The sequence below is a fragment of the Ranitomeya imitator genome, chromosome 3, assembly GCF_032444005.1.
Source record: "Ranitomeya imitator isolate aRanImi1 chromosome 3, aRanImi1.pri, whole genome shotgun sequence".
Taxonomy (NCBI): domain Eukaryota; kingdom Metazoa; phylum Chordata; class Amphibia; order Anura; family Dendrobatidae; genus Ranitomeya; species Ranitomeya imitator.
Genome location: NC_091284.1, coordinates 737352316 through 737366827, shown reverse-complemented (window position 1 = coordinate 737366827; position 14512 = coordinate 737352316). Strand labels below are relative to the sequence as shown.

The 14512-nt window shown below is 43.7% G+C and overlaps 1 protein-coding gene across 3 annotated transcripts in view; it reads right to left on the bottom strand.

The window, feature by feature from the left end:
* Positions 1-14512, bottom strand: part of FNDC3A (fibronectin type III domain containing 3A) — a 365351-nt gene that overhangs the window by 68618 nt on the left and 282221 nt on the right. For all 3 annotated transcript variants that reach the window (XM_069758841.1, XM_069758840.1, XM_069758842.1), the window contains one exon: positions 3503-3660. In XM_069758841.1, the coding sequence (XP_069614942.1) occupies positions 3503-3660 (158 nt within the window). The remainder of the gene's footprint in view (positions 1-3502; positions 3661-14512) is intronic.

Sequence of the window (14512 nt, the reverse complement as noted above, 5' to 3'; positions counted from 1 at the left end):
TGCAGGTGAAGAAAAGCAGATGTTTGACCTCAGTGAAAGCTGATCGAGAACATAATAAACTGATCAGCGCTTACATAACCTCTTTACCCCCCAAGCCTGTTTGCACCTTCATGACCAGGCCAAATGATAAAGTGACACTAGGCAGAATTGTATGTACGGTAGTTATAACTCTGGAATGCTTCAATGGATCCCACTGTTTAAGATATTCTTATTTCATGCCATATTGTACTTCATGATAGTGGTAAATTGTTATGACTTGCGTTTGTGAAAAAAAATCCAAAAGTTTGTGAAAATTTAGCAATTTTCAAAACTTTCTATTTTTATGCCCTTAAATCAAAGAGTTATGTAACACAAAATAGTTAACAAATAACATTTCCCACATGTCTACTTTACATCAGCACAATTTCTAAACATAATTTTCTTTGGTTAGGAAGTTAGAAGGGTTGAAGTGAGACATTGAGGGGCCTAGATGCAAAAAAACAAAAAAACAAAAACAAATGTGACCATTGTAAAAACTGCACCCTCCCTCAAGGTGCTCAAAACCACATTCAAGAAGTTTAATAATCCCTCAGGAATTAATGGAATGTGGAAGGAAAAAAAATAACATTTAACTTTTTTTTTTTACACAAACATCATACTTTAGACCCAAATTTCTTTATTTTCACAAGGGAAACAGGAAAAAAAAAAAAATCGATCCCCAGATTTGTTGTGCAATTTCTCCTGAGCATGTAGCTACCCCATATGTGGGTGAAAAGTACTGTCCGGGCCCACGGTAGGGCTCAGAAGGAGGAGCACAGTTTAACTTTTTGAGCGCAAAATTGTCTGGAATGGAAAGTGGATGCCATTTCCCTTTTGGAGAGTCCCTAATGTGCCTTAACAGTGGAAACCCTCCACAAGTGGTGCAATTTTGGAAACAAGACCACCTAAGGAACCTATCTAGATGTGTGGTGAGATACATGACGTTTTGGAATGCTCACTTTGACGGAATTATGTGCAGATGTCATGTTGTGTTTGGAGAGCCCCTAATGTGCCTGAACAGTGGAAAACCCCATTTTAGAAACTAGACTTCTCAAGAAATGTATCTAGATGTGTGTTCAGCACCTTGAACCCCAAGTGCTTCACAGAATTTTACGTTAATCCATAAAAATGGGGAAACATTTTCTTCCTACAAAGCGGTTTTAGCCCAAAATATATTTTTTTCAGGAACAGCTGACACCCGAGGGTGAAAATTGCCTGGATGTACAGTACAGACTAAAAGTTTAGACACACCTTCTCATTTAACCCATTACTTGCCAAATTAGAAATTTTCATTTTACGGATTTTTCAGAAAAGGGCGTCCCAATATTCAATTAAAAATGACAATGACATGATTTCCTTTTGAAAACATTCATTTTACAAACACAAAAAATTGGACCTAATTATAAAAATTATAAAATCTTAGTTGCTAGAAGCAAAAGATTAGGCGTCCCAAAAAAAGGACATTGGTAGATAATGAGTTAAAGATTTTTCTGTATTTTCATGACTATGCAAATTGTAAATTCACACTGAAGGCATCAAAACTATGAATTAACACATGTGGAATTATATACTTAACAAAAAAGTGTGAAACAACTGAAAATATGCCTTATATTCTAGGTTCTTCAAAGTAGCCACATATTGCTATGATGACTGCTTTGCACACTCTTGGCATTCTCTTGATGAGCTTCAAGAGGTAGTCACCGGAAAAGGTTTTCACTTCACAGGTGTGCCCTGTCAGGTTTAATAAGTGGGATTTCTTGCCTTATAAATGGGGTTGGGACCATCAGTTGTGTTGAGCAGAAGTCTGGTGGATACACAGCTGATAGTCCTACTGAATAGACTGTTAGAATTTGTATTATGGCAAGAAAAAAGCAGCTAAGTAAAGAAAAATGAGTGCCATCATTACTTTACGAAATGAAGGTCAGTCCGAAAAATTGGGAAAACTTTGAAAGTGTCCCCAAGTGCAGTGTCAAAAAAAAATCAAGCGCTACAAAGAAACTGGCTCACCTGAGAACCGCCCCAGGAAAGGAAGACCAAGAGTCACCTCTGCTTCTGAGGATAAGTTTATCCAAGTCATCAGCCTCAGAAATCGCAGGTTAACAGCAGCTCAGATTAGAGACCAGGTCAAAGCCACACAGCGTTCTAACAGCAGACACATCTCTACAACAACTGTTAATTGATACTTTGTGCAGCAGGCCTTCATGGTAAAATAGCTGCTAGGATACCACTGCTAAGGACAGGCAACAAGCAGAAGAGACTTTTTCGGGCTTAAGAACACAAGGAATGGACATTAGAACAGTGGAAATCTGTGCTTTGGTCTGATGAGTCCAAATTTGAGATCTTTGGTTTCAACCAGTGTGTCGTTGTGCGACGCAGAAAAGGTGAATGGATGGACTCTACATGCCTGGTTCCCATTGTGAGGCATGGAGGAGGAGGTGTGATGGTGTGGGGGTGCTTTGCTGGTGACACTGTTGGGGATTTATTCAAAACTGAAGGCATACTGAACTAGCATGGCTACCAGAGCATCTGGCAGCAGCATGGTATTCCATCCTGTTTGCGTTTAGTTGGACCATCATTTACTTTTCAACAGGATAATGACCCCAAACACACCTCCAGGCTGTGTAAGGGCTATTTGACCAAGAAGGAGAGAGTTGGGGTGCTACGCCAGATTAACTGGCCTCCACAGTCACCAAATCTGAACCCAATCGAGATGGTTTGGGGTGAGCTGCAACACAGAGTGAAGGAAAAAGGGCCAACAAGTGCTAAGAATCTCTGGGAACTCCTTCCAGATTGTTGGAAGACCATTTCCGGTGACTACCTCTTGAAGCTCATCAAGAGAATGCCAAGAGTGTGCAAAGCAGTCATCAAAGCAAAAGGTGGCTACTTTGAAGAACCTAGAATATAAGACATATTTTCAGTTGTTTCACACTTTTTTGTTAAGTATATAATTCCACATGTGTTAATTCATAGTTTTTATGCCTTCAGTGTGAATTTACAATTTTCATAGCCATGAAAATACAGAAAAATCTTTAAATGAGAAGGTGTGTCCAAACTTTTGGTCTGTACTGTACTCCGTATGCCTAAGGTTGGCAAGTACCACCTGACCAAGGTCGTGAAGGGGTTAAAAGGCACTGTCAGTAAGATCAACTCTACACTACGGTATTTGAGTTTATGAAAGAATGTGACATCGAAAAAAGCAAACAAAGCAGAAAAACTTTAATTAGCCATACGCTGTTGTATTAAAAAGAAAAAAAAAAACAACTTATGTTTCCTAGAGCATGTGTGAACAAGGCTTTAGGAGACCGTCAAAGGTTTCCTTTCTGTATTACATGCGCAGTATATGCCTTGTATAAAACCAACCTGTATAGGAATAGCATCTGCTGAGCATATTCTTCTATATGAACCAGCTGATCAAAGGAAGAAACCAGCAAGGACAGGTCTTCTTAAAGATTCTTTTAAGGTGCCAATAAAATGAGTCACATACCTGTATGCAACCTTGTATTTTCCATCCTTCCCATTGTTGGATAATAATATTTCATAAGTGTAAACTTCTTGGGTAATGCTCCCATCATTTTCTTCACTGATCAGGCTGGAAGGAGGCGACCAAGTGAGTATTACAGACCTTGCCTGAATGTCAGATACCTAGAGAATGACACAAACATATGTAATTGTACACCAGGTAATATAAAAGGCAAAATCAGATAATAATTTTATTTCTATAGCGCCAACATATTCCGTAGCACTTTACAAATTCTAGAGGGGACTTGTACAGACAATAGACATTACAGCATAACAATAATCACTGTTCAAAACAGATACCAAGAAGAGTGAGGGCCCTGCTCGCAAGCTTACAAACTATGAGGAAAAAGGGGAGACACGAGAGGTGGATGGTAACAATTGCTTTCGTTGTTTGGACCAGCCATAATGTAAGGATCAGGTGTTCATGTAAAGCTGCATGAACCAGTTAAACAGCCTAAATATGTAATAGTAAAGACACAGAGGGTTATTAACTTCATAAAGAGTATGAGAACATAATGCGAGGAACCTGATTATGGTTTAAGTTTTTTGAATGGGCCACACAGGGATAGCTAGGTTATGCGTTGAGGCGGTAGGCCAGTCTGAACAAATGCGTTTTTATTGCACGCTTAAAACTGTGGGGATTGGGAATTAGTCGTATTAACCTGGGTAGTGCATTCCAAAGAATTGGCAAAGCATTTGAAAAGTCTTGGAGACGGGAGTGGGAGGTTCTGATTATTGAGGATGTTAACCTCAGGTCATTAGCAGAACGAAGAGCACGGGTATGGTGGTAGACAGACCAGGAGGAGATGTAGGGTGGTGCTGAGCCATGGAGTGCTTTATGGATGAGGGATTCTTGAGTGGATGGGTAACCAGTGTAATGACTGGCACAAGGTAGAGGCATCGGTGTAATGGTTGGTGAGGAAAATTATCCTGGCTGCAGCATTCAGGACAGATTGGTGTGGGGAGAGTTTGGTAAGAGGGAGGCCGATTAGTAGAGAGTTACAATAGTCCAGACAAGAATGAACAAGAGAAACAGTAAGAGTTTTTGCAGAGTCGAAAGTAAGAAAAGGGCGAATTCTAGAAATGTTTTTGAGATGCAGATAAGAAGAGCGAGCCAGTGATCGGATGTGGGGGGTGAATGAAAGCTCGGAAACAAGTATGACCCCAAGGCAGCGGGCATGTTGCTTGGGAGAAATGGTGGAACCACACACGGAGATGGCAATGTCATGCAAAGGTAGGTTAGTAGAGGGAGAGAACACGAGGAGTTCAGTTTTTGACAGGTTCAGTTTCAGATAGAGGGAGGACATGATGTTAGAGACAGCGGTAAGATCCTTGAGGAACCCCCAACAGTAAGACGAAGGGGAGACGAGGAGGAGGAGGAACCAGCAAAAGATACAGTGAAGGAGCGGTCAGAGAGTAGGAGGAGAACCAGGAGAGAACGGTGTCCTTGAAGCTGATGGAGCGGAGCATAGTGAGGAAGAGCTGATGATCCACAGTATCGAATGCTGTGGAGAGATCCAAGAGAATTAGTCATGGAGTAGTGACCATTAGATTTAGCTGTTAGTAGATCATTAGAGACTTTAGTGAGGGCAGTTTCAGTAGAGTGTAAAGAGCTGAAACCGGATTGCAGAGGGTCGAGAAGAGAGTAATCTGAGAGATAGCGGATAAGACGAGAGTGGACCAGGCATTCCAGGAGTTTAGAGATGAAGGGAAGATTAGAGACAGGTCTATAATTAGCGGCACAGTTTTGATTGAGTGATGTTTTTTTAAGTTATGGATGTATTATGGCATGCTTAAGTGAGGAAGGAAAGATAGCAGAAGAGAGAGAAAGGTTGAACATTTTTGTTAGGCGAGATTTGACAACCGGGGAAAGGGACTGGAGGAGATGTGACGGAATGGGGTCACTGGTGCAAGTGGTCAGGAGAGAAGATGCAAGGTGCCTGATTACTTCTTCTGTAACTAGTTCAAAGTCAGAGAGTGAACTAGATGCAATGGGGGAGGACAGTGCATGGTATGAAGGGATTGGGAGATAATTTCCTGTCGGATGTGGTCAATTTTTTCTTTGAAGTAGTTAGCCAGTTCGTCAGCGCGGAGATCCGTGGTTGGGGCCTGCACTCTTGGGTTGAGTAGGGAATGAAAAGTGTCAAAGAGACGTTTAGGGTTATTGGACAGTGAGGTGATGAGGGTGTTAAAAGAGGTTTGTTTGGAGAGGTGAAGGGCAGAGTTGTATGTTTTAAGCATGAACTTATAATGGATGAAATCTTCGGGTAGATTAGATTTTCTCCACAGACGTTCAGCGGACCTGGAGCACCGCTGCAGGAAACTTATTTGTAGCGTGTGCCATGGTTGTTGCCGTCTGTGCCTAGTTGTTCTATGTATAGAAGGTGCAATATCATCCAGGGCACTTTGCAGGGTTTCATTGTAATGCTTCAGTGCAGAATCAGGACATGAGATGGAGGAGATAGGGTCAAGTTCTTCATAAGTATCTGGGTGTTAATGGCCTGTATGTTTCTTTAAGTGTGGAAAGTGGGGGTGACCTGAGCGGGATGGCAGTTCTTGATAGAGAATGAAAGAAGGTTGTGGTCTGAGAGCGGGAGAGGGGAGCAAGTTGAGGGAGTTTCCGTCTTCATGCATTGGAGAGTTAGTATGCTGCGAGAGGCCGAAAGAGGAGGTTAGAGATAAAAGGTGAGAAGCAGATGGGGAGAGGGCAAAAGCAAAGTGATGTTGAAATCACCCATGATGAGGGTGGGGATATCACAGGAGAGAAAGAGTGGAAGCCAGGTGGCAAAGTGATCCAGGAACTGATGAGAGGGGCCCGGAGGATGATACACCACCGCCACTCGCATGGAGAAGGGGTAGTAGAGTTTGACCGCATGAACTTCAAAAGAAGGGAAGACAAGCGAGGGTACTTGAGGGATAACTTGGAAGGTACATTTGGGTGAAAGGAGCAGACCAACGCCTCCACCTGCTCTGTTGTCCGATCTTGGGGTATGAGAAAAGTGTAGTCCACCATATGTAAGAGCAGCAGCAGTGGTGGTGTCCGACTGCTGGATCCTGGTTTCAGTAAGAGCCAGGAGGTTAAGAGAATTAGAAAGGAAGAAGTCATGGATGAAAGGGAGTTTATTACACACAGAGCGAGAATTCCAAAGGGCACAATTGAAAGAGGCAAAAGGCATGCATGGGATATTAATAAGGTTAGAGGGGTTTCTGAGGGGTTTCAGTTGGGAGGTTAGACTTGTTATAACATGGGGGGCCGGGGTTGGGAGAGATGTCTCCTGCAACTAGGAGAAGGAGGATAGAAAGCGTGAGCAGATGGTTAAGTGATTTGTGAGAGCGTTTCTTGTGTTGGATGGTGGGACCGAGTGGCTCAGGGCTGTTAAGCAATGTGAACAGAGCGTGAGTGCTATACATAGGAGAGGAAAGGACAGAGGGGCCGATATGAATGGAGGAGTGTAGAGAGTTAATGCAGGGGCAGTGAATGCAGCAACCAGGATATAGATTATACAATGGTATAGGGTGAATATTTGTTGGGTTCCCAATGTACAGGGAATAGATATATTTGATTGTCTTACCTGTCTCCTGCCCTGTCTAACTGCCGTGTTGTAACTGCCAGTACTTTGATAAATGTACTTAGATTAAGTGTGCACGATTAATAGTGCACAAATGTCCCCCCGCACAAATGCTTCTCCAGGCAATGACAGATATAAAAATCCCTCCACCTATTGATATCAATGTTCACCAGGTCAGTGGCTAAATGCAATTTCAAAGATAAAGCCGTGTGCACTACTACTAGTGGTGCCCAGGTAGGTTCCCACACCATGTGATACTAAAAGAAAGAACCTGGCACTCAACTTAATGCTCGTGAGATTTTAATGGTAGTAGCCAAAAAAACGTTTCGGTCCTATATCTGGACCTTCATCAGTTACGTACTATGATGAAAAAGTGAATGACTGTAGTGTCATATAAGGCACAGCATGGTCTGCGTCTGGTATTCGCGCAGATAGGTTTAGGCACACAGATTGGACTTATTAACGCTGATAGGTGCTGTGCTTGTGTCCAGACACGGAATCCCCGCTTGTCTCACGGGGATTCCGTGTCTGGACACAAGCACAGCACCTATCAGCATTAATAAGTCCAATCTGTGTGCCTAAACCTATCTGCGCGAATACCAGACGCAGACCATGCTGTGCCTTATATGACACTACAGTCATTCACTTTTTCATCATAGTACGTAACTGATGAAGGTCCAGATATAGGACCGAAACGTTTTTTTGGCTACTACCATTAAAATCTCACGAGCATTAAGTTGAGTGCCAGGTTCTTTCTTTTAGTGGCTAAATGAGCTTGATTCATTACAACCAGCAGTTGTAATGTCAACGACTTCAATGTGAAGTCTCAGGAAAAAAAAAAAAAAAGAGGGTGAAGCAAATGGATAGTTGTAGAAAACTCCAAACACATTAAAAGTATATATATTAACTGGCTACTGTTTACAATGCTAACAGTACATAGAGTCCGGTTAATAAAAGAAGAAGTCACACTGCATATGATTAAAACTACGAACACTTTGCAATATGGGAAAATGGCAGAAAATGGTGATTATGTTGGGACAGCATTCAGATAGAAGTCAGCTTCATGACCAGCTTACTACCAAGACTTCTCTAACCAATGCACTGAGCAGTTACCATCATGGAAATCCACTTTATACCAGGATGAAGTAGTATAACCTGCCAGCTATTTACATGGGGTAGGATATCATGTGTGAGGGTCACTCGCTCATAGAAGGGGTTATAGAAACACTCTCTTTAAAGAGGACCGTTCACCAATTTTTTTCATGTTGAACTGGACACACAATGTTATAATGGCTGCAAAGTGAAATAAAAAGATTTGTTTTCTTTTCAAATTTTGCTTCTCCGTTGTGTAGATATTAGAATCAAAGTATTTGTCACCTAATGAGTTAACTTTTTTAAGTCCAAGTGGGTGTTATCAGACAGTTTTCACTTGGGAAGTGTACTTCTCCCTGTATGATGCTGACCATAAGTAGGCAGCAACATGAAAAGGAACAAAGAACACACCCCACTATAGGTCAGAGCAGGTTTCACATTGCGAGATGGAATGATACAGCTCTGTTCTCCTGGTCTAACCTGCTGCAGGAGTCAGTGTGGGGGGAGTGGCAGTGCAGTTGAGTTTAGCGGTGTCACATTACAGACCTTCTATAAGCACTCCTGATCATTGAGCATGTCAGTAATCGCACATGTTTACTGTGCTCAAGCATTTTGACTCACTCTACAGCGAGATTAGGGCTTCCTTGCATCTCACAAGGTAGTAACCTGCCTGTTCTGGACTATCCCTGTGTAAGATGCTATGAGACCCTGTTCTGCTCTCAACGCAGAGTGAATACAAATTAAACACAACAGCCGTGTGTAATACGGACACTGAGCTCTCATCTCCTTACAGGCAGTGTGGGAGAGGGGAGTGCAATGCAGCAAAACTTACAGTGCTAGGAAAGCCGCTAGAAATGTTTGTAATATGGCAAGAGTAAACTCAGCTGCACTGTCCCTTCTGCACTCTGACTCATCCAGGAACCTAGACCAGGTAATCAAGGCTCTACTCATAAATCTCACATTGAGAAATCTGCTCTGAACTATGGTGGAGGTCGGTTTGTCTCTCCTTGACTATTGCTGCCTTAAAAAAAATAAAAATAAATAACACATTGGGTTTCAAATACTTTTAATGCCAATATCTTTGCAATGGAAAAGAGAAAGTAAAAAAAAAAGTTATATACCACTCTGCAGCCTCCATTACACACTGTGTCCAATTCAACATGAAAAATTTTGAGAAAGGTCCTCTAACTCTTTAAAGCTGAAATCTCTGCAAAACAACAAAACAGTACATGAACAACAAAAACATATATGAAACAAATCCATTCATTATTTACATAACAGCTTTACAGCTGATTTGACCATTTAAAGGTTTCTGCTGCCTCATTTGAGAGCAGGATAATGTAGGAAAAAAGACCCCGATTCCAGTGATGTGTTACTTACAGGGCAGTTTTGCTAAAATCACGGTTTTCTCTGAAGCAGATCTAACTGTTCTCTGAAAGCTGAGCCCTGTATAACCCTACCCAGTGCCCACGCAACTGACTAACAAATAAAATAAAAATGACTGGCCATTTATGAAAAGCAGTTTAGATTTTGTGAATGCAAATTGTTTGCTAACCAGCAACATGGAGGAAGGGTCGGTTCATATAAAAGGTCAGGTGTGAGTTCATAGGGGAGGAGCAACACAGAGGTGGTGTGCGTTCATAGAGGAGGAGAGCAACAAAGAGGAGGTGCGAATTCATAGATGAGGAGCTATATAGAGGTGGTGAGGTGGCAATTTATAAAGTAGAAGCAAAATAGAGGTGGTGTGTGCTCACAGAGGAGGAGCAACATAGAAGGGATGAGCATTCATAGATGAAGAGAAACAAAGGGGGTGTGTATGCACAGAGGAGGAGCAACATAGAGGGGATGTGTATTCACAGAGGAGGAGCAATATAGAGGGGGTGTGTATTCACAGAGGAGGAGCAATATAGAGGGGGTGTGTATTCACAGAGGAGGAGCAATATAGAGGGGGTGTGTATTCATAGAGGAGGAACAACAGAGGGAGTGGTGTGCATTTATAGAAGAGGAGCAACATAAATGAGGTGTGTGTTCATGAAGGAGGAGCAACAGAAGATGTGTGTGTTCCTTATGTGAATCACAGGGGAGTAACACATCCTACATGTATGAGAAAGAAAGTCAGTAGTAGAGTACTGTTACCACCATTTTACTTTTTCACCAGACAAGTTGCAGTTTTCAATCGCACCATGTTGTTGTACAGATAACATTATGGTCACTGTTTATTCTGTTTTTAAGAATAAAGGTGAACAAAAAACCCCCACAAAAGTTCTAGCTTTGTAGAAACCATCTAATTCATAGTATTTTGTGTCTTGCTACTTTTGCACAATAACACTATATTATATATAAACTAGCTGAACAGCCCGGCATTGTTGCGCACAGTAACTAACTGTTAGTTATAACAAAATATAATGATTACTGGACCTATCCATTACTAATCCTATAGTTGTATTGTAAGTAAACACAAAGCAAGTATAACTTCTTTTATTTGAAAAAAAAAAACAAACAAAAAACTTGTCCTTATTTAAAAATAACAAAACACAGTAATACTCAACTATCGCCCATTCCACTGAAGCCCTCGTCTCCTGTAATTAAACAAAATGAAAAAACAACCAAATACCCCTGACCTCTCCGTCGTTCTGTCCGGCACCGTAATCCATGTTTGAAGATAAAGTTTTCAACTTGCTAAGATGCGACTGTCAAGGCTGAGAACCACTGATTAATGAGCCGCTGCGAGCAAGGTGATGTCACCGCGAGTCACTAAGACTGCGCAGCGGTGACCTCAGCAACGTGAGAAAAAGTCAGTGAGTTCACCTCAGTACAGTGAGTTCACTGCAGATCACCATGAAAACTTTATCACGCATTGCGAGCAGGGGAGAACAATGAAAAGCGGTCTTCAGCACCCGGCGCCGGGGAACAGTGTGAACAGTACCGCCGATTCCCAGTCACTGGTATGTGTCACACTGATGACACATGGATATCATCAGTGTGTCATCGGTGTGCATGTGCGCAAGACGTTTTGCAGACCACGCTGCTGTTAAAAAGCGGATATGTCAGCGTGTTTTGCCTACGGACACACGGTCCGTGGAAACAGACATGTGCACAGACCCATTCACTTGAACGGGTCTACGTATGCAAATGTCATGGATTATATTTTCTCATACAGGATTATTTTGCCTGATATATGGGGATTATATTACCTCATACAACAGATATTGCCTCATATTGGATATTTCGCCATATATCAGATTATATTGCCTCATAAATTGGATATTGCCTCATAAATTGGCTTATACCAACTCATATATCAGATTATAGTACATCACATCACTTAATATACGGGTATCACCCCATATATTGGATTATATTTAACATAAGAATATTTCACCTCATATCAATATTACTATATATATTTATGTTACCTCACATCTCGGATTATATTACCTCATATACTGGATAGTTCCGCACATATCTGATTATATTACCTCAAATAACGGCTATCAAATCATATATTGGATTTTACCTTATATTTTGGATATTACCTCATATGGGATTATATTACCTAATATAGGAATTTTTGTGTACTCACCGTAAAATCCTTTTCTCCGAGCCACTCATTGGAGGACACAGAACCATGGGTGTTATGCTGCTGTTGCTAGCAGGCTGACACCAAGTTGAGACAAAAAAAGTTAGCTCCTCCCCTGCAGCATACACCCTCATGCTGGCTTCCAGAGACCCAGTTCAGTGTAAAAGCAGTAGGAGATCATTAACAACATATAACATAATATTAGAGCATAACATGTCAGAATAAGCCAAAAGCCAAAAAAGGAACAAGCCATAAGGCTAACAGGGTGGGTGCTGTGTCCCCCAATGAGTGGCCTGGAGAAAAGGATTTTACGGTGAGTACACCAAAATCGCTATTTCTCCTTCGCCACAATGGGAGACACAGAACCATGGGACGTCCCAAAGCAGTCCCTGGGTGGGGAACAATATAACCAAATAACTCTGTGTACCAACTGACTATAAATGTGCAACGGCCGCTTGTAGAATACGCCTGCCGCATCCGCAGAAGATTGAGTGTGAACATTGTAGTGCTTCATGAAAGTATGCAGGCTGGACCATGTTGCGGCTTTGCAAACCTGCTCTGCAGACGCCTGGTGCCGAATGGCCCAGGAAGCACCCACCAACCGAGTTGAGTGTGCTCTAATCCCCGCCTGGATAGGTCTGCCCCTGACCCGATAAGATTCTTGAATAGCTGATCGGATCCACCTGGCTATCGTGGCTTTTGAAGCGGCTAAACTCTTTCTGTGACCCTCAGGGAGCACAAAGAGGGAGTCCAATTTGCGGAAGGAGGCAGACCTAGAAATGTACCTCCTGAGAGCCCTCACCACGTCCAAGGTGTGAAGGGCCTTTTCAACCCTATGTCTTGGCTGTGGACAGAAGGAGGGAAGAACGATATCTTCATTAAGGTGGAAGGATGAGACCACCTTGGGAAGAAAAGACGGAGATGGACGTAGGACCACTTTGTCCTGGTGGAAGGAAAGGAAGGGCGCCCAACAGGACAGGGCGGCCAACTCTGAGACTCGCCTGATAGAGGTTACTGCCACAAGGAAAGTGACCTTCCAGTAGAGAACAATCAGCGAGACATCTTGCAGAGGTTCAAAAGGGGACTCCTGAAGAACACTCAGGACCAAATGGAGATCCCAAGTCTCTAACGGCATTCTATAGGGGGGAACTACGTGGGAGACCCCCTGAACAAAAGTCCTGACTTGCAAGTTAGCAGCAATCTTACATTGGAACAACACGGATAATGCCGAGATCTGACCCTTGAGGGAACTGAGCGCCAGACCGGAATCCAAGCCGGACTGGAAACATTCCAGATTGGAGGGAATTGAAAAAACGAGAGAAGGACGACCACGGAGCCTGCACCATGAGAAGGCTTTCCAGGTGCGGTGATAGATGCGAGCGGAAGACGTCTTGCGAGCGCTTATCATGGTGGCAATGACTTGCTGGGAGAAACCAGCTTGAGTTAGGATCCAGGTTTCAACAGCCAAACCGTTAAACGTAGGGCCCCTGAGCTCTGGTGGTAGATCGGCCATTGGCGAAGCAGATCTTGGCGATCTGGTAGCCGCCAGGGAACGTCAGATACGAGTTGAACGAGCTCCGCGTACCATGTGCAACGTGGCCAATCTGGAGCGACTAGGATCAAAGGAACCCCCTCCATCTTGATTTTTCGGATCACCTTCGGTAGTAAAGGAAGCGGAGGAAACACGTACGGGAAGTGGAACCGATGCCATGGGGATATCTGTGCGTCCACCCCGATGGCCTGGGGATGCCGAGAACGTGCTACGAAATTGGGAACTTTTGCGTTCAGTATGGACGCCATCAGATGCACGTCCAGAGTCCCCCAGCGAAGGCAAATCTGCTGGAAGACCTCCGGATGGAGTTCCCACTCCCCCGAGGCGAGACCCTGACGGCTGAGAAAGTCTGCCGCCCAGTTCTCAATGCCTGGAATGTGCACTGCAGAAATGGTGGAGCGGTTGTTCTAGGCCCAACTGAGAATGTGGGAGACCTCCTGCATTGCCACCCTGCTGCGGGTACCCCCCGTATGGTTTATGTACGCCACAGCTGTGATGTTGTCTGATCGAATTCGAATTGGGTGACCCACGAGGAGGAAGTAGAAACGTCTCAGGGCACATCTGATCACTCGAATCTCCAAGATGTTTATCGGAAGTCTCGACTCCCGAATCATCCAACGCCCCTGGGCAGTGTGGTGGCGAAACACCGCTCCCCAACCGAGGAGGCTGGCGTCGGTAGTTACCGCCAGCCAGTGAATAGGGAGAAAAGACCTCCCCTGGTTGAGAGCTGATTCCAAAGTCTACCATTTGAGCGCTTGCCTGCTCTGCGGGGACAGAGGACATGGCCGATCGAGGGATAAGGGACTCCTGTCCCAATTGTCCAGCAGAGCCTGTTGTAAAGGGCGGAAATACAGTTGGGCGAAGGGAACAGTTTCCATTGCGGCCACCATTTTCCCCAGGCTCCTCATGGCAAACCGAATGGAATGAGAAAAGGGACGACAAAGCGTCCGGGTTCCCTGCTGATGCGCTCGGGCCTTGGACCGAGGAAGTAGGACCAGCCCCTTGGACGTGTCCAGGATCATGCCTAGGAAGGAGATCCTTAGGGCTGGAACAGGGGAGGACTTGTCCAAGTTGATCAGCCAGCCCAGGCATAAAAGAGTATCCAAGGTAATGCAGACGCTTGCTTCGCAGGCATGATAGGACGGACCTTTGATCAGGAGGTCGTCTAAGTGTGGCAACACG